Source organism: Dermochelys coriacea, chromosome 18 (genome assembly GCF_009764565.3).
Source record: "Dermochelys coriacea isolate rDerCor1 chromosome 18, rDerCor1.pri.v4, whole genome shotgun sequence".
Classification (NCBI taxonomy): Eukaryota; Metazoa; Chordata; order Testudines; family Dermochelyidae; genus Dermochelys; species Dermochelys coriacea.
Genome location: NC_050085.1, coordinates 22171717 through 22196798, shown reverse-complemented (window position 1 = coordinate 22196798; position 25082 = coordinate 22171717). Strand labels below are relative to the sequence as shown.

Here is a 25082-nt window from a genome sequence, read left to right as displayed (position 1 = left end):
TGACAGGTCTAACAGATGCTTATGGATGAGCTCCCCTTTTGGGATGGACTCTGAGGAAGAGTAGATAATGGGGAGTGCAGGCTGAGGAGGGGAAAGCGTGCAGCTGGGCCTTTTCTTTTTTTGGTGCCTACAACATACAAAACACATCAGTACAGACCGTCCCTGTGCTGGAGACTTTGTGCACTAATGAGCAGGTGCAGGGAAGAGTCCAGAGAGCTCTTCCCGTCACAGCGGTGTCCCTCTTCACGTCCCTCGCTCTTGGTTTGTATAGAGCAGTGGTTCTCAGTCTCTGGTCCGTGGACTACGTCTAAGGGGTCTGCGAAAGACTTAGACGGATAACTTGCTGAACAGAATTCAACGACAGTTACAGACAATAGATTTCCAAAGGCGTCTGCACCTCCACTTGAACTTTGTTAAAGGTGCGCAAAGGAAGAAAGGTTGAGAACCGCCGGTGCAGAGCAGGATGGAGTGGAGTTCAGTACGGCTGCACTAGGCCTTGCCTTTCCGGGCCCAGCCTTGGCCTTTCCCCAGTATAGATGCAAGAGAACATCTTATGGCTCGATTGCATTGGGACAAGGAGTAGCCTAGGCACAAACACAAGCCTAGTGCCCCCCGGCCAGGGAAGGGGTCTTTGGGGTCTGGAGGTGTGTGGGCAGGCACCGTGTCGCGGCCGGGGGTCCAGTGTCGCGGCCCCTGCGGGGGGAGGGGCTGGGGGTCCAGTGTCGCGGCCCCCGCGGGGGGAGGGGCTGGGGGTCCAGTGTCGCGGCCCCCGCGGGGGGAGGGGCTGGGGGTCCAGTGTCAAGGGCTGCGCGAGGGGGAGGGGCTGGGGGTCCAGCGTCGCGGCCCCCGCGGGGGGGGGGGGCTGGGGGTCCAGCGTCGCGGGCCGCGCGGGGGGAGGGGCTGGGGGTCCAGCGTCGCGGCCCCCGCGGGGGGAGGGGCTGGGGGTCCAGTGTCAAGGGCTGCGCGAGGGGGAGGGGCTGGGGGTCCAGCGTCGCGGCCCCCGCGGGGGGGAGGGGCTGGGGGTCCAGCGTCGCGGCCCCCGCGGGGGGGAGGGGCTGGGGGTCCAGTGTCAAGGGCTGCGCGAGGGGGAGGGGCTGGGGGTCCAGCGTCGCGGCCCCCGCGGGAGGGAGGGGCTGGGGGTCCAGTGTCAAGGGCTGCGCGGGGGGCAGGGGCTGGGGGTCCAGCGTCGCGGGCCGCGCGGGGGGGGGGGCTGGGGGTCCAGCGTCGCGGGCCGCGCGGGGGGAGGGGCTGGGGGTCCAGCGTCGCGGCCCCCGCGGGGGGAGGGGCTGGGGGTCCAGTGTCAAGGGCTGCGCGAGGGGGAGGGGCTGGGGGTCCAGCGTCGCGGCCCCCGCGGGGGGAGGGACTGGGGGTCCAGTGTCAAGGGCTGCGCGGGGGGCAGGGGCTGGGGGTCCAGCGTCGCGGGCCGCGCGGGGGGGGGGGGCTGGGGGTCCAGTGTCAAGGGCTGCGCGAGGGGGAGGGGCTGGGGGTCCAGCGTCGCGGCCCCCGCGGGGGGGAGGGGCTGGGGGTCCAGCGTCGCGGGCCGCGCGGGGGGGGGGGCTGGGGGTCCAGTGTCGCGGGCCGCGCGGGGGGGGGGGGCTGGGGGTCCAGTGTCAAGGGCTGCGCGAGGGGGAGGGGCTGGGGGTCCAGCGTCGCGGCCCCCGCGGGGGGAGGGGCTGGGGGTCCAGTGTCAAGGGCCGCGCGGGGGGAGGGGCTGGGGGTCCAGCGTCGCGGCCCCCGCGGGGGGGGGGGGCTGGGGGTCCAGCGTCGCGGCCCCCGACGCGCGTCCCGCTGCCCCCCCCCCGGCCTCGACGCCCCCTCTGACCCCGTGCGGGGGCGCTTGAGTCGGGTCTCGCGCAATCCCGTGGCCCCTCCCGCTTCTCGCCGGCTGGGGCGACTCTCGCGAGAGTTGCTCTGCAGGCCGCCATGCCCCGGCCGCCCGCTCTCCGCCGCTTCCCCCCGGCCCGCCGGGCGCCGGCTCCGCGGAAGCGCCTGGGCCGCGGCCGCCGGCAGGGAGGCTCAGGCTCGGGCCCGGGCCCTGTGGCCCGCCAGTGGCGGGAGCGGCCCGGCCGGGACGCGTGGCGGGAATACGCCGCCTCCTTCGTGCGCTCGGGGCTGCTGCAGGCGCCGGGCCCGGGGGGCGGCGGGGAGGCGGCCCCGGCAGCGCGCAGCCTCGCCGCGGTGGAGGCCACAGACGGCGCCGTGGTGCTGCTCTTGCCGCACGCCCAGGTTGGGAGCTGGGGGCGGCCGTTGGGGGGAGCAGGTGTTGGGGGGGGCCGGCGCCGGCGTTTGGGGGGGGCGCGGCCGTTGGGGGGGGCGGCCGTTGGCTTTGGGGGGGGCGGGGCGGCCATTGCGGGGAGCAGGTGTTGGAGGGGGCCGGTGGGGGGGGAGGGGGCAGGCGTTGGGGGGGCGGCCGTTGGGCGGGGGCGGCCGTTGGCTTTGGAGGGGGCGGGGCGGCCATTGCGGGGAGCAGGTGTTGGAGGGGGCCGGTGGGGGGGAGGGGGCAGGCGTTGGGGGGGCGGCCGTTGGGCGGGGGCGGCCGTTGGCTTTGGGGGGGGGCGGGGCGGCCATTGTGGGGAGCAGGTGTTGGAGGCGGCCGGTGGGGGGGCCGGCGCCGGCGTTTGGGGGGGGCGCGGCCGTTGGGGGGGCGGCCGTTGGCTTTGGGGGGGGCGGGGCGGCCATTGCGGGGAGCAGGTGTTGGAGGGGGCCGGCGCCGGCGTTTGTGGGGCGAGGGGCTGGCGTTTGGGGCGGTGGCCGTCGGAGGGGGCGGGGCGGGGCGGCTGCTGGTGGGGGTAGCGGGGAATAGTTGGGGGGCTGCAGGTGCGCGGCGGCTTTGGGCCCCAGCCGAGTGTGGGAGCAGGGATGGGGTGGGAGGGTGGCTGGCAGCTCCTGGGCGGCGGGAAACTCAGCGCCTCTCATGTGTGAACTGCCCTGCCAAGGGGTCTCTAGCACCGCCCTGTGTTCGAGCCTGGTCGGTATCTCGTCTCCTGTTTCCCCACTGCAGAAGCTGACCTTCACTGGGAAATGCCGCCTGACCTGCCTCTATGGTGCAGTCCGAGTGTTTGGCTTTACCATCGCTCAGGAGCAGCCTGCCTACGACCTCTTCTCCCCTCAGACCCACTGTGCCCTGACCATCGAAGCAGTGATCTACGAGACGCTGGAGAAATCAAAAAAGGAGATGAGGATATCAGCCAGGGCGATGCTCAGAGCCCATCATGTGCCACGTGGTAAGCATGGGCTGAACACTGTGCTTTGGTGGGGAGTCTGCTATTTGGGGGGCTGAAGAGCCATGCTGTTAGGGCTGGTTACATGTAGGGCTACCTTTAAGCAATTGCTTTGGGGCAGACTGAAGAATCCCGGAGACCTTGTAGTGAGGTAAGCCTTTTATCTCTGTCACCATTCTAAATGTAGACTAGAGTTGTGATCAAAAGTCATCTTCACCTGACATTATTCAGTGGCCTCTGTGAACTGAGTTAGGGTGGTCCCAGTCTAGTGACACATCCTCATTGTCACTATTGCTGTTGATGCCTTTTCTGGCTGTTTTCTGTAGAGGCAAAGCAGAATAACTTCCCATTAGAGTCAAATTTTTACCAGTGAGGGTAGTTAACTATTAGTACAGATTACCAAATGCTGTAGTAAATTTTCCATTGCTGGCAGTCCTTAAATCAAGACTGGATGATTTTCTAAAAGATGTGCTTTATTCAACCACAAGTTGAGCTACAAGCAGGAATCACTGGTTGAAATTCTAGGGCCTGTTTTACATAAGAGGTCAGATTAGGTGATCCTACTAGCTCACCTGGATTGAGGGGAGAGATGTTTCATGCTGTATCTGTCCAGTGGGTACTACAGTTTTTAGGGCTATCCGGCCATCATATGTCCCACACTAAATTCACACACACAAATATTTGGTCTATAGTTGTACGTAGTCATTGGCAAACTTTCAAGATCGTCTTTATCACTTTTTTATGGCAATGAAAATGACTGAGTGTTGTTTATTGCCTAACTTTAGGATACGAATATACTTCCTCGTTTTCCATGGAGCTCTAGGTTATTTTCTAAAGTACAGGACTGGAAAATAGGAACTCATGAGTTCTAATTCTGCACATCACTGACTTCTTTGGCAAATCACATAAGATGTTTGCTTCTCTTTCCACATTTGTCAAATGGGGGAGATACGTACCTCACAGGTATTATGAAGGTCAGATAATGTAAAAAGTATTTGTCCATTGTATCGGTTTTGGACTTGAACTCTAATTTGTGTGAAATATAGTGTTTTAAGACTAACTGTTGTCATCTTGCAGCTGCTAGAATTAAACTGATGAAAAATTTTGCCCCTTTGTGTTCCGTGGTGCTGTTGGATGGTCTGGATACGTCGGTTACAAGATTCATTCTTAATCACCCAGAGTTCTCCCATATCTTCAGAGTAAAGGTGAAATGCATCTTCCACTTGGTTACTTAATGGAAATCTTGCATTTGTTCAAGCTTATCCTATGGGAATTGTTTTATGAGGAAGAAAAATTTGCATGGCTTCAGGAGAAGATCAGTGGTGTATGGAGAAATAAATATATGGGTCAGAAAAAAGGCATGTTATGTTTGTAAAATTCAGACTAATTTCCAGGAATTGTGAATTAAGGGGGTACTGTTCCATAGACGTATTCTGGATATTTACCATAAGACCAAAGCTTGAATCATGTATGTAGTCATTCAAGTCAACATTTAACAGATATTTCATTAACCTGTTGCTGAATCAGTGATGGAATTATAACCGTGTACATAAATTGTAATTCATTCTTTTATATACACATGGATCTATCCTTTGCCAGACCTTGACTCCCTCTTTTACTACTTATCCTTCTTAGTCCTTTGTTCCAGTCACTTTCTTGCTACTGTCTTCCCATACTTTTCTCCCCACACTCCCCAGCCCTCTAGTGTTTCCTGTTCTGTATGCAGTTGGTGGCAGCTCCACTTGACTGGCCCAGCCCCATTATTGTTTCCAGAGCACCTTGTTTCATGTTCCAATCATGTCATCATCCTATGTCTGTCATGCGACTTTCGGGTGTGCTCCCATGCCTTTGAATTATAAGGCTGGTTTCCCATGTTTTACAATGGTCTGAGCACTATAGACCTGTATATAATAATACTTAGCTTTTACAGAGTTTTTCATCAGTAGAGCTCCAAGTGCTTTATAAAGGAGGTATCATTCTCCCCATTTTAGACATATCTGTCTGTGGTATTGATAAGGTGCCATTTGCTGTAGTAAGTAGAATGTCAATGAAGATGAGACCTTGTTCCTAGCACTTTCTTCCTATCACTTGGACTTAAGACTTCTATAGAACTAGAACAGAGAAGACAGTGTGACTAAATCCTTCTGTCCTGGTACCACTGTCCAGTCAATAAGACAGTAGAAGTTATTCTGGAGTTTTGTATTATGTATGAATTTTCTAAAACCTTTCTCGGCTATATGCTTGCTGATCTCTAGAGACAAAGGGGTCCTTGCTTCACACCAGAAGATGCAGCTCTAGCTTCTACTGGTATTGGGAAACGTGATCCTGAAAGTGGCCTGATTTTTTCAGAGAGTTCAGTTTCGGCAATTGAAGAGTTAATACAAGCGTGTTGTGGTGAGTATCTTAAATTGATGGAACTGAATATGTTAAGTTTTGCAGTGATATAAAGGGAGCAAAAGCTCCTTTCTCAGAGTCTTTTTCCTAAGTTCATGCTTGTGAAACCATGCCCCGACAATAGTGAAAAGCTTGGGTCAAATTTCAAGTCTTTGGGGGAGTTTCTGAACCAAACTGAGTGTGAGTTACCCCATTTTGATGTATTTAGAGGGGCAGGAGGGAGTGTTTATCTCGCTCATAAGGCTTATTGCTGCCTTGCTGATCTGCCACCAAAACTAATGTGCCTTTATGATGATTTTAGTGGGGGTTGGGGGGTTATCAGTTTCCCCCACTCCCCAAATAATTTCCCGTAGGCAAGTAGAATTTTGCAAGGCTGGTTTTGTGCCCAGGTGTTGGAGTCCGCCCTCTTAGAAAGCTTTTTATTTTGTGTTTATAAATGTCAATACCCTCTTCATCTTTAAACAAAGCTATCTTGTTCTGGTTCCCAAGTGCAAATATAAGCCCATGTTATGTAAACTGCTCTTTCGATGAAAATGCTCAACTCCTGAGATTAAATTTTTGTAAACTTTTGTGGAGTAGTATGCATGAGATTATTTTATAGTAATGGTCCATTTCAGGATATGTTTATTTTTCCAGAGGAAGATGATGGTTGTCCTGTCATTCTGGTGTGTGGCCCAAAAAGTATTGGAAAATCAACATTTAACAGATATCTCATTAACCTGTTGCTGAATCAGTGAGTTTTTTATCCTATAAAACTCAAATTTTCAGATCTTCTATGATCTGGGCGAGAAAAATTGATAGGATTATTTGTAAATAATTACTGGGGATTTGGATATTTTTGAAAATGACAATTTTTGCTTGATAGTATTCGCAGTCCCCATCTGTCTGTATCACTTGTGCAATTTGGCATTGATTGGCAGTCTCTCTGCTAAAGACTGGAATGGTATTGGGCTGTCGCTGGTCCAGACCATGCATTCTGCCTGGTGTTGTAGTTGTTTATAGTTAAAGCTACATAGGTAGTCAACAGGTAGTTTTAGTAAAAGTCATGGACAGGTCACAGGCAATCAACAAAAATTCACAGCCTGTAACCTGTCCATGACTTATACCTGTGACTAAAACTGGGGGGTGGCTGGTCGGGTGGGGGTGGGGGGAAATGTCCAGGAGTGCCCGGGGCCAGTGGATGGCAACTGCTCCAGCCGGCTGCCCGGGGACCGCTGCCAGGAGCTGCCCGAGCAGCAGCTGGTGTGGCTGCCCACAGGGCCACCTGAGCAGCTGGCCCTGGACGCTGCAGAAGTCAAGGAGGTTGCACAAAGTAATGGAATCTGCGACCTCCATGATGCACATGGAGTCTTAGTCATAGTTTGTCCTTGCTTGATCATTAAAGTCTGTCAAATAGAGGGAGGAGGCAGAAAGCTAGTGATCTTATTCAGTGTCTGAGATTTTCATTGTGTTTTAAAGCTGTCAGAGTTGGATTCTTTTCCTGATATATTCTAAGTAAAATGCTGTCCTGTTTTATTTACACAAATGCTAATATGCAGTGCCTCTTAAAATATCGTTATTCTTTTATTGTAGCCTTCCTTGTGTTGAATATTTGGAATGTGATCTGGGACAGACAGAGTTTACACCACCTGGCTGTGTGTCCTTAATTAATGTGTCAGAGCCATGTCTTGGTATGTATTTTGCTATATTCTTATCACAAGAAATGTGTGTGTGTGTGTATATATATATATATAATTCTCTAAAGGTACTGTGTAGGATTCTCACTCCTGTGTGTTAACAGAACCATATTACCTCTACTCACAGTTCAAAAAACACTATAAGTGAAGGAGGCCTGCCAATCTTGTGATAAGGAGCTAAGACCTGGGAGTGAAATCCTCCAAGGTCTATCTCTAGGATATCAGAACTACCAGGAAAGTTATTCTCCCTTCTTGGTTTTTACATATTTTATGGGAGTGGGTGGGGAGAGGGTGATCTTTTCTATATGCTGTTGGTCTGGGATATAGCAGACCTGAGTTAGTTTTCCCTCTCTGCCACAGACTTCATGTGACACCTTGGGCAAATCATTTAATCTCTGTTTCAGTTCTCCATCTGTGAAAGTGGGAATAATACTTGCATACCTCACTGAAACTTTAGGATAAATTTATTAATGTTTTTGAGATTTGCAGATAGTGGTGTGGGTCAAAGAAGAACAATTTTTAAAATGTAAAAGGCCCTAGAACTTCCTGGGGTTTGTGCTTTAAAAAAAAAAAAAAAAGTCATCTCACCCTGGTTTTAAATTGTAAAGTTGTTAAGCTTGGGGTGGGAAAAAGTGGGAAGAATATTGCTGTAAGTTTTTTGAAAAATCATAAGTAGAAAACCTGCTAGTAGGTATGGCCTTGGGCGTCTCCAAAGAGCTTTGGTTCCGAGGTACCAAATGGTGTGATCTACTATTTGGATCAGCTGCTTGCCTTGGGCTGCTCTGTCATCATGGAGGAAAAAAAAACGAATGTGTTCACACTACTAAATTGTAATGCGCACAGTCCTTTTGTCATTCCAATTTAGGGTTCCTTTTTTACTTCCTGACCAAAAACTGCTACCCTGCTCAAATTGTCTTCGAGAATAGTAGTTAATCTAAATTAATTTATAAACTCAAATGTTTAAGAATTGTATAGTTCCATACCACATTCGTGGATTTATCAGGTTTCTGATACCCAGACGTCAAGACTGACAGTCTTTGACTGTATGCTCAGAGTTGAAAGGAAATGATCTGCAGAGCAGAGGAAGGGTTCATTGGAGCAAGTGGAGAAAATCTTAAAGCACAAGCCTTTCCAAAAAAGGTGAAACAACTGGAAGAACAACTTCCATCAGTATAGAAGGGGATTGAGCATGTGTGCTTCAGGAGTTTTGGGGGTTTTGCTAACTCTTTATGGCCGCTTTCTTTGAATTACTGAATCTCCCAAGTATTTACTGTTAATCTTCAGTGTGTCTTTTTTCAGGGCCACCATTCACTCATCAGCGAATGCCACGTAAAATGGTGTATTATGGAGAAGCTAGTTGTGATCAGGATACCGAAAGATATATTGACACAGTAAAGTATGTGTTTAACTCCTACAAGAAAGAAGTGCCTTTGGTCATCAATACAATGGGATGGGTGAAAGGTAAGCCAGTGTATATCTAGTCTTTGGAGATGCATTAGAAGATTCATGCTATATCTTAACAGTATACGTGCCATAATGCACATTTTGTAACTATTCTGAGACTGGGAAATATGACTCTAATTCTGTATGAGTTTATTTTAAGTCTCTAACAACCATTGAGAGACACACTCCTGAGTCTCTAATAACCAAGGTTCAGATCTGCAAGATGCTTACCTGGTGTGACTACCCTACCTTGTGCAAACTGTGTTTTCTCTCCCTCTCCCCATTCCCAAAGGTGTTGGATTGCTGCTTCTGATTGATATCATTCGACTGCTGGCACCCAGTCACATTGTTCAGATCAGTGTGGAAGACTTTAAGGATATGCCTCGCTTTACCCCAGAATATATTAATCTTGCTGCTGGCCTACATACAAAAGGCAAATTACAGGGCAAATGTAAAAGCATGGATGTGAGTGGAATGGAGGATTGGAAGCAGTATGAAGGAGAAAGCGACTTTCAAACATTGACTACAGGGCATAAATTGCTGTGCGTACAACCAAAATTTCCTGGAGCAGGGAATGCTGGTGAAGCGTAAGTACAAAAGCCAGTGCTCCTGTCATGGAGTATGTGTTTCCAGCAGTTTGTCTGCATTTCAGCATCATTCACAGTCACTAAATTTTGAAAGTAAATGCACAATGCAGAACTCTGTATCTGATGTTACCTTCGCAGAGCCACACTTGTAGCTGTTCAGGTACTTGTATGGCACAGTCATCGTAGTGTCAAAGCACCTACAAATAGCTACATGGAGAAGAGATTTGATAGTAGATGGCTCTTTAATCTAGTGAAAAAAGGTATAACAAGATCCGGTGGTTGAAAATGGACATTAGAGAAATTCAGACAACAAACCACATTTTTAACAGTGAGAATAATTAACAATTCTAACACTTACCAAGGGATGGGATGGATTTGTCAACACTTGACATCTTAAAATCAAGGCTAGAATCTCTCTAGCTATCCATAGCTTAAACAGAAGTTGTGATTGTCACGAAGAATTTACTTGGCATGGTTCTGTGGCATATTTTATGCAGGTTAGATTAGATTATCATAATGGTCTCTTTTGGTTTTAAAATCCATTAAATGGACATACTTTTTGTGTACTTTCTAATAGTTTTTTCAAAAAATGTTGTTTAAAACCTTGGAATAACTACCAATTTTTATTTAATAATTTTGATGGTTTGATTTTGAAAAATATCAAACTACATTTTTTCATGAAAAATGAAAACCTTGATAGTATTGCTAATTTTTTTTTGCAAAAAGTCAATTTCAAAAGCCATTTTTGGATGGAAAAACTTGTTTTGAAATATTTCATCCTGTTCTGCTTATCAGTTCATGAGAGAAGTGCAAGACTGGTAGTGCAATGGTAGCCTTGTGTATCTGGAACAAGGCAATCACACCTTCACTAGTGATTTAACAGAGAACTGCAGTTATGGCAAAGTAAAGCCTTTTGCTTTGCTGAAACTATTTAATAGCCATGCAATACTAAGTTTCCTGTAAGCTGTGTGGCTGCATAGCAGTCTATTAAGTGGCACATGGGCACTCATGGAACCCACCTGGCCAGGGGAGGGCCAACCCTCTGCTGAGGAGGGGCGCCCCAACTCAGCACTGGAGCTGCCACAATGGGGAAGGGTGCCTTTTTCCCCCCACCCCCACCACAGCCCAGGTGCTGCTTCCGGGAGAGAGCTGGGGGGAGTCCTCTCTCCCTGCTTTAGCCCTGGGGCAGCCTGCACCCCAAACCCCTCATCCTCAGCCCCACCCCAGAGCCCGCACCCCAACTCTCTGCCTCAGTCCTGAGCCCCTCCGTCTTCAGTTCCACCCCAGAGCCTGCACCCATATACCCCAACCCTCTACCCAAGCCGTGAGCCCCCCTCCCACACTTTGAACCCCTCAGCCCGGCCCCACCCCACCACATGAATTTTCTTCTGTGCACCAATATAGAGGTGATATGTCACACATCACCTCCATATTGGTGCTCATAATAAAATTAATTTGGCACATGTGTGGGAAAAATTAGGGGGAACACTGATGCAGTGTCCCTAACCTTGATATAGTAAATATTTCTGGGATAATTCTGCGCCAAAAAAATAAAAAAATCTGCACACAATATTTTAAAATTCTGCACGTTTTATTTATCAAAATAACACAATATAATCACACCAGTTTCAATTATTTTTGGTCATTATTTCAAAATACCTGTCAGCAAGTATGTAACTACAGATGACAAAAAGAGTCAGAAAATGTTTTTTGGCCCTGTCTGACCCCCTCCCCCCCCCAGCAACCCCATGCTGTCGGTTTCCCCATAACCCTGTCTCCTGACCTGTCCTGACAGGTGCTGCGACAAAGGCAGGCTCTTTCTCTTCCCCATCTGGCTAGGAGCTGCTGCTGTGTTCTTTCACCACAGGGCCCTCTGGTGGGCAAAAGGCAGAACTACAGAAGTTATTTTCTGCTGGGAGCTGCTGCTGTTCTTGCGCCGCAGTGCCTTCTGGTGGGCAAAAGGCAGAACTGAAGCAACATTTTGGCAGAAGCTTTTTTCTGCACAAAAAAATATGGGCAGCTTATTAATTATGCACATACGCAGTAGCGCATAATTTCCCTAGGAGTATGTAAAGCTGTGGACAGGAAGAAACCCTGAAGCCTCTCAATATGCCTTTTAGTTATGATGGTTTAAGGGCAAACATAATAACCGATATTTATCTGAAGATTGAGTGCATCAGCAACTGTCTCTCCTTGGCTCTCATCCTGTCACTTGTTTTCCATTTATCTGATATTGGGGGATATGCATGGGTGTTTGACTTCACCCAGAAACCTTCACTAAAGAGCCGTTTAATAAAGCGTGATTGGGGTCACTGGCTCAGACCATCATTTCTTCTCCTTTGTCACAATTGGCGAATGGAAAATTCTCCTGGCTCTCAGCACTGGAGAAGAGAGCCAGAATCTAAAAAGTGACTGCTGCCTAAAGCAAGCAGCCGTATAATATCATCCTGCAACTGAACTATGGAATCTCAGAACCACAAGGTTAATAAAACATAGCTCTAAATAGGTCTGAACAACAGAAATTTAAAAATAAACCTTCTAAAACAGTGAATATAAAAATATTACACTGCAAATTCTGAAATGTCTGAGTAAGTGCTTATGTTTGAATTAGAACATGATTGTTTTTCATCTCTGCATGATATGTTTGCTTATTTTTCTAGACGGGTCCACAGCAGTATCCTCCGGGATGTGGCAATGTTAGGTTACCTTGGCCAGCTGCAGCCTCTGGAAACAAGATCAGTACTTCCTTTACACAGTCTGGTTCCCTATCAGGTAACTTAACCATTTGTGAAAGAATTAAAGATTTTGATGACTGGATTCAGAAAGCTGATTGTTAGTAATCTAAATTACTATATTCTAAATGTTTTATAGAACTGTCAACAAAAAGACCCTGTCCGAATGTTAGGAGCAGTAGTAATCCACTTGTAAAACATCTCTATCAGATTAACATTTATGCCAGCACTCTCTTAAATGTATATAGTAAAGATTTTACGTGTCTTTTGGTCAGCCGTTTGTGATTACAGTACTGTTTTGTCACTAATGTAGGTAGGTACACAGTATACAGCAGATTTCAGTTTGTATACCATTATGGCTACAACAACACTGTATATAGTGATGATAGAAATAACTAAAAGTATGTGTCTCTTGCAATTCAGAACTAAATTGAAGTTGAACTAATGATCCGGGGCTTATTTTGTAGGTACCTTTCAATGCTGTTGCGCTCAGGGTTATTCACACTGATGTTGCTCCTATACACATCATGTATTCAGTAAATGCCAGCTGGGTCGGTCTCTGCAGGATATTGGATGAAGTCAGATGTCAGACTGATGGGCCAGTCTTGCTTACACAGACACCAGTCTGTGATTGCTTGGGCTTCGGTGAGTGAATCCTGGGAAGACTCTAGCATTGCTTAAACTAAATTGCCCCTTCTGATCATATGTTGAAACTGCAGCATAACGGAATCATCGGTTTTAATCACAGGTTTCAGAGTAGCAGCCGTGTTAGTCTGTATTCGCAAAAAGAAAAGGAGTACTTGTGGCACCTTAGAGACTAACAAATTTATTAGAGCATAAGCTTTCGTGAGCTACAGCTCACTTCATCGGATGCATTTGGCCAAATGCATCCGATGAAGTGAGCTGTAGCTCACGAAAGCTTATGCTCTAATAAATTTGTTAGTCTCTAAGGTGCCACAAGTACTCCTTTTCTTTTATCGGTTTTAATCACTCTTTTAAAGGTAACTTGAAAAATGGGAGTAGAGTAAAAGAATAAACATCTGCTTCTTCTCTACAGGTTTTGTTTTCCATTATAACCTTTGCTTGTGAGCCCTCTGTCTTAAAGTGATGAGTGGCAATAGCTACAGTTAAGGTCGCAAAACAGTTTCCATTGTAGTCTTTGTATTTATTCATAACTTGATTATTTTCCTTTGGGTTCAGATGTTTAAGATCAACTTCAGAAAATTGTGCTCAAAATCCATTTGGACGTCTCAACCTGTGTGGATTGGAGTAAAATATTCTTATTGTGCGGGGTGGGGTGGGGGGGAAATAAGTACACTTCTCTGAACAGGGCTACAGCAAAAGTCACCTGAAGTCTGAATCTTACCTTGGGCCTAATCCTCACTAAGCACTCATCTCTACTTAATTTGAAAAAAGTCTGGTTTTGATGCAACAATTCTCAGTTGCTTTCTATGTCTGGAGCATTCAGGGTTCCCTGGAGCTCTGCAGGAGCATAGCCACAAACAAGGAGTGTGTGTGTGTGTGTGGGGGGGGGATTCCCTAAACAGTTGAAGTAATGTTAAAGTCGCACAGGGAAAATCAGTCCAGAAGTGCAAAGAGTAGTGTTCCCCTGCAACTTTTACTTGACTGCATTGTGCACATATTCTTTGTTCTCTCTTTAAAAAAAAGTTTTATTTTAATATATATTTAATGACAAATACCATTTTATCACAAACTATAGCAGGTGGTGTTGCTGTTTTGAATCTAAATATTTGCATTGCTTCTAATGACTTTTAGCTATACAACTTCACATTGCATTAATGTGTGTTGTACATCTGTTTTGAAAACGCACAGCAATTTTACTTGAAAATCTGAAGGTTCTGTTGCTGCTCCTGGAAAAAACTATCCTGGTGTTGACATCTGGGGTATTTGGGTTTTTCATGACCAAAAGGGGATGGAGGGTAGGGGAGACAAATCACAAGAGTAGCAAGAAAATCATATTTCAGCCTCTGTCTAGAACATGATTCCTGCTTAAACCTAAAACACTACTTTAATAAATGATTAGCCCATGCAAAGAATTTCAACTATGCAGTGATTGTGCATCCTTCCGTAGCTCAGAGGATTTAAGACTGAACTGTAAATATATTTTAAAGGAATTATCCGAGGGGTTGACATGGAGAGGAAGCTTTACCATATTCTGACTCCAGTACCACCAGAAAACTTAAGACTTGTAAACTGTCTGCTGCTGGGAAATATCACCATTCCAGATTGTGTCTTTACAAACCAGGTAAGGGTGACTTATGAAGATCTTCAAACAGCTTCTACCTACACAGCAGGGTGATGTGTATTTTAGTTAGAAGGTATTAGATCTATTTCTTGTATTAAATCAGCTGTATTATAAGGCATGCATGAGCTGGGAGGCTTATGTGTATTAACTGCTGGTTAGGGCTCCAAGATAGGAACGTTTTGTATTCAGTACATAAGCCGATTAAATGCTCTCTCTCTATATATTAACAAACTAAGTGGCGATTTTTATTTTCAATTTTAAACTTACTTTTTAAAATCTTGTGTGTGGCAGTACATGATTCTCAGAGCTGCCCAATGGTAAACCGCTAAATTCTGTCAGTCTGCATAAATGAAACAGAACAAAGTAATGTCCAGACTGGCAGTGTCTTTCAGTTTCTTTGTGTGTTTCAGCAGGGAACTGAAGGGGAGATCCCCTATGTGACATCTGAATACAATTATGACATTTCGGGAGCTGGGAAGTTGAAAATGAAGAAGCACCTCAAGAGAAGAGAACACAGTAGATAATAAGCTCCATTTAAAGCCTTCTGAGAGAATGAATTACAGGGTTTGTTTCATAATAAGGGGCCAGGGAGCTTCCCAGAGAACTTGGCACATTCTTGGAACCAGCAAAGGTCCCACAGAACTGTGAGGAAGAGCATTTATCATCCAATGCAAATTGTGTAGTGTTTACCTGCCAACTGCTTACTTTTTATACTTCCATTATGTACCTTTGTATTTTATAGTAAACATCTATTAAAAACTTCAGTTTCAGTTTCTTTTTCAAATCCCACACTGGCCCATGTGTAGCTGGGGTCACTCTGTCCCAGTTATCTTGAGGGTGATGTCCTCTGAATAAATGTCTCCACTGTACTGAGAGCCATAGGAAGAGGATGACATGCAAAAATACTTTTTTAAATCTGATTAATTCCAGTGTACTGATGATCTCAACCTAATTGCTTATTTATAAGTTAGTGGCATCCCAACTTTCTGATCTTTAGTCTTGGAGTTTGCAGTGACTTAACTATCCCTCTATGGATACTAATTTCATGTCTTTTTTATTAAATTGGATCATTTCTATACGAAAAACAGTTTCATCTTGTAAACACTTCTGTAACTTTTCAAGGTACTGTGTATAACTTTCCAAATAGGGCCACTAGAGGGAGTTGGGTTACTTGTCAAATGTTCGCAAAAAGAAAAGGAGGACTTGTGTGGCACCTTAGAGACTAACAAATTTATCTGAGCATAAGCTTTCGTGAGCTACAGCTCACTTCATCAAGTGAGCTGTAGCTCACGAAAGCTTATGCTCAGATAAATTTGTTAGTCTCTAAGGTGCCACAAGTACTCCTTTTCTTTTTGTGAATACAGACTAACATGGCTGCTACTCTGAAACTTGTAAAATGTTGTGGCCTTGAATTGTCATAGCTAAAGCTACATCAGATTGAGAGGGCACTTAGTGGTGGGTGCTATAGAAAACCTAATGGGGAGAGAAGTGACTAATAGACTTCACCTAAGCTTGCTAAGAGTGTAGACAGCTTGAGTCTCCAATCCAGTGAAACTCCAGGATAAAGCTGGAACTGTTCTGTTGGCAATAGGCAATGTCAATAGACTTACTGCTTCTAGAATACTATTGAGAAAATGTTCTGGTTAACAATAACCTTTATCTTGGTTTGTTCTGTCTTTGGTGGCTGGGTATTATTTTTACTTAAGCCTGAAAGTATCCAAATGTGTATTTTGGGGAGAGATTTGATTCTACTGCATCTAACTACCCACATCTTTCTAAATCAACTGGTGATATTGGAGGCTAAAATGTTAATGGAATAGGGATAAACTTGTGATGTACATGTACCACTAGCAGTAACAACATTGTCCCGCTAAGTTCTGCTTCCTGTGAGAAGTGCTGGATCATGGGCAATTAGTGGAATATGATATGGTTTGAAGGTAGAGGAAATACTTCATAGCCCTCAATTTGGGGTGCTAATTCTTTCGGATTGTTGAGTAAAGGTTTGGTTACAGTAGACTTAAAAGCTTAAATGCTGGCTAATAATTTGTCATCTCACTTTGGAGAGCTGTTTACTGGATCCAGAAACAGTGTCTAAGGAACAATCTTTGGTAAATGGGGTCTTAATTTGTTTACACTAAAAAAAATTACTTGTGGCTTTCGACTGCAGCTTTTCGAAAGGTGCTGAAGACAGGTTGGCCCTGTCTACATTTGCAATTAAACTGTTTTTAGGACTGGTTTGGCTTAAACCTGTTGGCAACAACAGTAAACTTCCCAGTGCAGGCAAGCCCACAGTCTCCTCCTAACTCGTGGTTTGGTATTTGGGAAGCATGGAGGCAATACATCGATTAAAGGAGGGGATTATGGGCAATAGCAGGGGACTGAACTTGGTGACCAAGAGGTGCCTTCCAGACCTATGTGACTTCAGTGAGACTAAGTTGTCTTTCTGAGAAGCAAAATCTGGAATCTTTGGGACTTGTATCCGATTTGCAAACTTCTTGACTCAGCTCACACTTAGGCTCTTAAAGGAGGAAGGATGTGGTATTGTTCAGAGTTTCAGGTTCTTGGGCTGTGATAACACAGCAGCTATGAATAACTCAAGAAATGCTTTCATCTAGTTCTTTAGCAAATTCACATATGACAGTAACACTTCCGAAATGTGTGTGTACCCGTGAATGAAATAGGGATTGATTTTACTGGAAAACATGGATCAGAAAAGGGCCTGGGACAGTCTGTGCTGAGCGCTGCCTGTTAAAGAGTTAAAGCTTTAACTTAATCCAGTCTTAATTCTCCCCATATGGCTGGGTCTGGCAGTACAGGAAAGACTTGGATGATAAACTAGCCTGAACAGTGGCTAAAACAAATATGGGGGCCATCTGTGCAGCAAGGGAAAAAATCTCCTGTGAAGCACAGGGCCTCCTCAGAGCGACCCTGCCAAGTTAAAGGTATAGCTAAGGCTTGCTAGCAAAACAAGGGCGGGCAGGGGAGCAGAAAGGAAACAAACTTGCAGTTGTGAAAGGACGTCTGCTCTGTATCTGTGATGTCAGAGCTGACTGAGCCTCATGGCTGAATGGAGGGAGGGTGGAACAAGGGGCACTATGCCGCTTCTCTGCCTCTGAGCAGCTGGGTTGTTGTGGCAACCCATCCTACTGCTGTTGTGATGCTCAGTGGTTTGGGTTTTTGAAAGGGGCTGGGGCTCCGCTTCAGTGGAGGATGAAAATGTCCGGGGGGAGCAGGTTTGGCAAAGTTCAGCTGTGAAATGTCAAATCCTCCCTACCTGGCAAGCGGTGAGAGGCTGTGCGGTCTGGAGGCTGGTGGTGGCTGAACTGCAGAGGCGGAGAGAAGGGTGGGGGGAGGGGGCGTTACAATGGGTGGAGAAGGGAAATCAGGAAACCCAAATGAGAAGGCAAGTGAAGTGCTCGGCTCTGAGAAGCCGACACTAAAATATACAGCACCCGAGGGGCTCCGGGTCTGGGAAGAAACGAACTGGCAGAGGCCAAACACATGTTGCTTTTCGTGTCAGTGGAGCAGCTCAAGAAAGCAAGCTCTCTCCAGTGTGGGTTGGGGAGGAGAGCAGTGGAGTGAACTCTTCCTGCAGTGAGCAGATCCTTGAGCAGCTCTCTGGGCATCTGCTCTGCTTCGAGGAGTCTGTTGTGTGCAGTACCCCTTACTGTGTTAACAGGGGTCCTTTCTCCTGCAGGAGCGTGCAGCCAGGGTCCCTTGCTACCCCGCCACACACTGAAGACTATGAACTCGGTCTTGACCAAGTATGGTTCCCCCCCTCGGAGCTGGCTCAATCTACGCCTGGGGATGAGTGAGTAAATTCTCTTCTGCACCAAAACCCAAAGCTCCGCATACGCTCCATGTGAGCAGCACAAGGCAGGGAGCTGCCATTCTCAGTAATACTCAGCTCGGGACAGAGGTGAACTAATCGGTGAGCTGCTAATAGCTCAGTTTTCTCCAAAGGTGTGCTTGTTAATCGGTGTGGTAATGAGTTAATGGTATAGGAGCTGAGAGCTTTGCAGGGCTTCAGAGGACTGCGAGAGGTAACTAGCAATGATGTGCTAATGAGAAGGTCTGGCTCTAAATTATGGAGAACTTTTCCAGTAGGAAGGAGGGGAGCAGAGACCGCTGGTTTCATTGCTGTTCTTAGGGAGAGAACAAAGCAAACCATAATTGTTGGTGCTTAAAGGCAGGCGCTGCCTTGTCAATGAATAGTGCTATACAGTTCAGTGGAAGAGCTGAATTCCCAGCCACCCCAATATATGGTCCCATGTCCGCACGCCAAGGGAAATCCATGCAAAGGAACAAGGGGGAAAGCTGTGAGATTTGGGAGCCTTTGTAATATAGAACATCTTTCAAAAATGTTTCAAATTCTTTTGGCTCATCTCCTGAATGACCTTGGACTACCTAAGATGCAACAACCTTCTCAGATAATGCATGCACAATGCATAAGGGAGAACTGGGCCTTATCCTGCATGAGCACAAGCCAAAATGGTTGCCCTCAAGGAAAGGCTGGGGCTGGTGTATCACTTTTACTGATGATGTATCTTGCTGGAGGGTCTCATTCTTTGCATGGGTGGCAGTTGCATCTGCCTTTAGCAGGTCAATAACGTCAATGTTCTTTGGATTCAGGGCAGGGATAGCGATTCAGAGAGAATCAGAATAGCAGTAGGGTGAATAACTGACAGAAGCTCACTTTTGTTGTTCAGATGGCCTGGTTAGTTCTATCCTTGCGTGCACTTTACCAACCTGTTTTGTGCTTAAAAGTTCTAGGAAATCAGACTATTCATCTCTTCATGTGCAAAAGTTGCAAGTCGCATTCCGATCAGTGAAGTGTTGGGGGCAAAGCTTTGCTTGGACCTTCACGAACCCATTGCATGTGAATGTTTCCTTGATGAAAGGGCTACCTAGGGAAAACCTGTTTGAACAGACCTACAGATCCCTCTCACCTACCCATTCATTGGGATTTTCATCCTAGCCCATCTGACTGGGAACACACATGAAATGTGACCTACAGATGGACTGAGCAGTATTCTGAAACCAGGCAACAATTGGGGCAGCACTAAGGTTAGTTATTTGACTTGTCATACCAGGGGTTCCTTCTGCATAGCCTGGAGAGCAGTAAAATACTTCTCCACAAAGGCCTTTGGATAGAGGTCTTTGAGTCATAGTGGGGTTTTCTCTACAACCCAGGCCTGACCATAGATTTGGGATACATGAGTTTTTGGCTAAGCTAATGGTGTGGGATCTAATTGTGTATATGAAATGTTTTCCTGCACTAAGAACAGGCAGGCCCCTTTTCATCCTACTGCTTCCCCCTTGATAGTCTTTTTATTGAGGCCATTGTTCCAGATTTGGTGCCTACTGACTAAGGGACAGATGGAGCCACATACATACTTTCTGTATCAACAAAAAGAAAAGGAGTACTTGTGGCACCTTAGAGACTAACAAATTTATTTGAGCATAAGCTTTCGTGAGCTACAGCTCACTTCATCGGATGCATTCAGTGGAAAATACAGTGGGGAGATGATTTATATACACAGAGAACATGAAACAATGGGTGTTACCATACACACTGTAATGAGAGTGATTAGGTAAGGTGAGCTATTACCAGCAGGAGAGAAAAAAAACACTTTTGTAGTGATAATCAAGGTGGGCCATTTCCAGCAGTTGACAAGAATGTGTGAGGAACTGTAGGGGGGAAAATAAACATGGGGAAATAGTTTTACTTTGTGTAATGACCCATCCACTCCCAGTCTTTATTCAAGCCTAAGTTACTGGTGTCCAGTTTGCAAATTAATTCCAGTTCAGCAGTCTCTCATTGGAGTTTGTTTTTGAAGGTGTTTTGTTGTAATATTGCAACTTTTAGATCTGTAGTCGAGTGACCAGAGAGACTGAAGTGTTCTCCGACTGGTTTTTGAATGTTATAATTCTTGACGTCTGATTTGTGTCCATTTATTCTTTTATGTAGAGACTGTCCGGTTTGGCCAATGTACATGGCAGAGGGGCATTGCTGGCACATGATGGCATAGATCACATTGGTAGATGTGCAGGTGAACGAGCCTCTGATAGTGTGGCTGATGTGATTAGTGTCCCCTGAATAGATATTTGGACACAGTTGGCAATGGGTTTTGTTGCAAGGATGGGTTCCTGGGTTAGTGTTTTTGTTGTGTGGTGATGTGGTTGCCGGTGAGTATTTGCTTCAGGTTGGGGGGCTGTCTCCCAAGATCTGTGAGAGTGATGGGTCGTCCTTCAGGATAGGTTGTAGATCCTTGATGATGCGCTAGAGAGGTTTTAGTTGGGGGCTGAAGGTGATGGCTATTGGCATTCTGTTATTTTCTTTCCTGTAGCAGGTGACTTCTGGGTACTCTTCTGGCGCTCTCAATCTGTTTCTTCACGTCAGCAGGTGGGTATTGTAGTTGTAAGAACGCTTGACAGAGATCTTGTAGGTGTTTGTCTCTGTCTGAGGTGTTGGAGCAAACGCGGTTGTATCGTAGAGCTTGGCTGTGGATAATGGATCGTATGGTGTGGTCTGGATGAAAGCTGGAGGCATGTAGGTAAGTATAGCTGTCAGTAGATTTCCGGTATAGGGTAGTGTTTGTGACCATCACTTTATTAGCTCTGTAGTGTCAGGAAATGGATCTCTTGTGTGGACAGGTCCAGGTTGAGGTTGATGGTGGGATGGAAATTGTTGAAATCATGGTGGAATTTCTCAAGGGCTTCTTTTCCATGGGTCCAGATGATGAGGATGTCATCAGTGTAGCGCAGATGAGGAAACCCTTCAGTCTCAGAAGCCCCCTGGGCTAGTGTAGCTAAAATCTAGCTTCTGCAGTTGCTCTTGTAGGCACCTCCTTTTTGTTCTTATGCTAATGCAGGAATTATCTGCATTTTAAAAGTCTTCTCCAAGAATAATCGTGCCCTCCCATCATATACCATGTCCCACATCTGGGCCATGGCAGGGTGAGATGTGGTGCAAGTACCATGTTGTTTACATCTGCTTTCAGAAAAGGAGTACTTGTGGCACCTTAGAGACTAACAAATTTATTTGAGCATAAGCTTTTGTGAGCTACAGCTCACTTCATTGGAAAAGTATAGCTTTTATAGTATAGGAGGGAAGATATCTTTCAAGACCTGCACAGTTCTGACTGAGTGGCCACCTGATATTCTTGTCACTCTTGTTTTTCCTCTTCTGAATCTGTCTCACTTTTTCTCCCTTGTTGTGTTGTGAGCTTAGACACTAAGTTCTTTGGTGCAAGGGCCACATCTTAACTTGCGCTGTGAAATACCCCAGGCAGAAAATAAGTCTCTGATACTTGATTCTTAACACTGAATAACGGACTGTGAACTTGGGGGGAGAGGAATTCAGCCCACGTGGACAGAGGGGAGCATCATCAACCCCAGGGTGGGTAAAAAGAGATTTTAAAATGTGATTTTTTTTCATACATTTTTCTTTAAAAATAACCCTGTTCAAAACTAAATCTGAAATTATTGCAACTTGTATTAGCACCTCACTTTAACATAATCCATTAAAGCTGTTTAAATAAAAAGAACCTGCTGCATCAATGAGCCCTCCTCAAATTTTAAGGAGTTAAAGGGTGGTGGGTTTTTTTTGGGGGGGAGGAGGTATTAGCGGAAAACCCTCTTTAACTTTTGAGGTCAACTCAAGCTTTATAAAGTACTGCATTAGGTATCTAGAGTGGCGTAGAGTAGGGACTCGTATCCCACTGGTGGTATGTGAGCTTGATGATCCATCCATTCACTTCCCAACAGTAGTTTAAGAAGATGGTATGTGAACCAATAAAGTTTGGGTGCCACTGGCCTAGAAGACAGAGCACTGGACGGGAACTTGAGACCTGGGTTCAAATCCTGGCTCTGCCACTGGCTGCCTGGTAACACTGGGCAAGTCATGGGGAAACCGAGGCACAGAGCAACATCTGTACAATGGGGATAGTGATCCTGACCTCCTTTGTAAAGCACTTTGAGATCTACTGATGAAAAGTGCTAGATAAGAGCTAGCTTTTAATTATTGCTTTTTCAGTCTTCAAAATGGAGCGAATGCTGCTGTTTACCTTTTTTCCAAATGAAAGTACTATACTTAGTTTCTGTTGGCAATTTATCTTCAGTCTCTCAGCACATTCTGAGCATAATGGATGAAACCAATTCCTAACCCTGGAACCTAAAGCCTTTCTTTGCAGGGCTGCTTCATGCACATTAGCCTGATTCATGCTTTGTAATAATGTTCCTATGTTGTTTTTAAGGAGTCCTCCAAGCCGGACAGACTCTGCCCTTCATGGCTCCATGGCAGCTGCCCTGGAGTTCCCTGCAGCTTTCTGTGGGGGGTGTTCCAGGGAGACCTTAAAGAAGAAAACAAAACCCAGGCCCTTTTCTTTCAGTGGCAGAAAGTGATCCATCTCTTCGACAGTGGTAACAGCAGTCTGTAGGTGTGACTCTTACTGACCGTGGGGTGAGGGCTCTGGGAATCCCAAGATCTTGCCTACTGTTTGTGGATGGTCACTGTTGTAGGGCACTGTAAAAGGAGGAGTTTGTTCCAGTGACTTCAGCCAAAATGTTGCCTCCTTCTGTTGGCATGTAGCAGGTGCTGTGCAGGTCAGCTGCGGTGCTCCACCCCCAGCGTAGCTGCATGTTGGTAGCACTGTTTGTCTGTCTGTTTCTGTTTTAACTCAGTCACTTTCAGTTGCTTGTAACTTTTCCAGGCTTGGTCTATCCCCAAGATGACTTAAAAAAATTGAGTATCAGGAGCGTGAAAAAAATTTCCCCATTTATATCAACATAAATATTCTTGCATTAGTACCAAAACTGCTGGGAGGAGAAAGGCACTTGGCAAGGAACTAACCCATAATAATAATTTGCAGCTTAACTGTGCAATGGAAAATGTAATGAAGGCGCATGGTGTGTGAGGCCACAATTCCATGTAGGGCTTCTCTCCTTGATGGAAGTTGAGTCCTATAACTTTCTATTGCATGTTTCACTGGCATCACTGTGTCTGGAATAGTAAAAGCTGGAATTATATGCAGCTGCCTACAGATGTTAGCATCTAGGTAAGGGCCTCCCTCATGCTTGGGATAAATTGTATTGCTAATGAAATCTGAGACACAGTGTGTTGCGTGTGGATAATCTCTGCAATGTATGAATCCCGGATGTGTACATTTTGGTGGTGAGGCCATGAATAACATTTGAATGTTGGACTGCCCCTTGTTTCCCAGCCCAGTGGACTCTGGCAACACTCAGTTTTAACTCCTTGTCCTTTTCAGGGTTTTTTCCCCCAGTCCTGTATCTTGAACTTTCTTACCTGCAATTAAGTTGTTGTGTCCGTTGCAACTCTGAAAACCAGCAGGAGCTACCAGTGGAGAAGATCTGTTAGATAATTTCATCCACCTCCCAGCCCATGTAAGAACGTTTTCTGCAGTGTCGTCACAAGTGCTTTTCCATTACTGTTTCTAACTGGATTGAACAATGCAGCATCTAGTACTTTCCTTGCAGGCCTGATTTGAAGTCCAATAGACCTCTCAGGAAACTGAAAATTCAGAGCTTGGGTTTTCCATTGCTCACTTCATCTCTTTGCTCCTAGTTGTACCTTCTTAGATGCACTTTTAATAATTAATAGATTCCAAGGCAATAGGGGACCATCATGATCATCTAGTCTGACCTTCTGTAAAATACAGACCAGAGAACTTCTCCCACAGAAATCCTAGAGCAGATCTTCTTTTAGAAAAATGTCCAATCTTGATTTAAAATTTACCAGTGGTGGAGCTTCCACCGTGATTGTGGTAAATTGTCCCGATGCTTAATTACCCTCACTGTTAAAAATTTATGCCTTCAACTTCCAGCCATTGGGTTGTGTTAGACCTTTCTCTGCTAGATTGAAGAGTCCATTATTAAATATTTGTTCCCCATGTTGGTACTTACAGATTATAATCAAGTCACCCCTTAACCTTTGCTTTAAGCTGAGTAGCTAGACTCAAGGAATTTAGTCACTATAAGGCAGCAGTTCTCAAGTGGGGGTCCATGAGCCCTTTCAGGGGGCCTGCGGAGCCCTGCTGCTGAAAGCCGGTGCCCTGAGTGAGGCTGAAGCGAGGAGCAGTGTGGGGCTTAAGCCCCAAAATCTGATGCGCCCTCTCCCTCAGTGGGGCTGAAGCCCCGAGCTCTCCCCCTGCCCCTACCTGCAGCTGGGAGTGGCGTGGTGCTGAAACCCCGAGTTCCCCCTCCACAAGCCAGGAGCGGAGTGGGGAGGGCTGAAAACCTGACATGGCAAGAAACCTTGAGCCAGTGGGCAGAGTTGAGGGGGCAAAAGGGTGTTGCCCCCCCAAACTGCGTTGCCTCACCCAGATTGGGGCAGTCCTCCTCCTCTCCCTCAGGTCCCACCCTCTGGCCAGGTCCTAGACAGGAAGCTGGAGCCAGGCAGTGTGGGGCAGCTGCTTCTCTGGCTGGTGGTGCTATGGAGTGGACAGCTGTGGCATTCCCCCATCTGCTCCTGGTGCCCGGGGGTGTGGCTGCTCCTCAGCTCCCAGCCCTCTTTGACTGCTCACGCAGACACTCAGAGCTGCCTGGGCGGCTCTGGACCCAGCAAATCCCTTGGGGAGTAGTCACTGGCACATCGCCCCAGACAGGTGGGTGGTCTGCTCAGGTGAGCCAGGGGGTGGAGGTGGCGCTGCCTTCTTGGACCACGGTGTGCAGAGCTGGCCAGAGCCCCGCCAGCCCTTGCCCCTGCCCCAACATTGAAGTCAAACTATGCCCATGCCTAA

At 46.6% G+C, this 25082-nt stretch overlaps 2 protein-coding genes across 4 annotated transcripts in view; both read left to right on the top strand.

Annotated features, from left to right (window-relative positions):
• Positions 1-1908: 1908 nt before the first annotated feature.
• On the top strand, positions 1909-15078 carry NOL9 (nucleolar protein 9). 3 transcript variants are annotated; one of them, XM_038377100.2, is made up of 12 exons: positions 1909-2226; positions 3002-3224; positions 4299-4426; positions 5477-5615; positions 6252-6348; positions 7188-7285; positions 8591-8752; positions 9027-9321; positions 11982-12093; positions 12521-12698; positions 14186-14319; positions 14733-15078. In XM_038377100.2, the coding sequence occupies exons 1-12, from the start codon at positions 1924-1926 to the stop codon at positions 14841-14843; spliced, it is 1980 nt and encodes a 659-aa protein (XP_038233028.1). In that variant the 5' UTR covers positions 1909-1923; the 3' UTR covers positions 14844-15078. The 3 variants fall into 3 exon arrangements, 2 of the variants coding, with proteins under 2 accessions (XP_038233028.1, XP_038233027.1); XM_038377099.2 differs by having other exon boundaries at positions 14730-15078; XR_005289529.2 differs by lacking the exon at positions 14733-15078 and having other exon boundaries at positions 12521-12799; positions 14176-14297.
• A 2693-nt stretch (positions 15079-17771) lies between these two features.
• PLEKHG5 (pleckstrin homology and RhoGEF domain containing G5) overlaps positions 17772-25082 on the top strand; it is a 113755-nt gene continuing 106444 nt past the window's right edge. Inside the window, exon 1 of the mRNA XM_038376849.2 lies at positions 17772-18130. Within this exon, the coding sequence (XP_038232777.1) occupies positions 18064-18130 (67 nt within the window). The 5' untranslated portion in view covers positions 17772-18063. The remainder of the gene's footprint in view (positions 18131-25082) is intronic.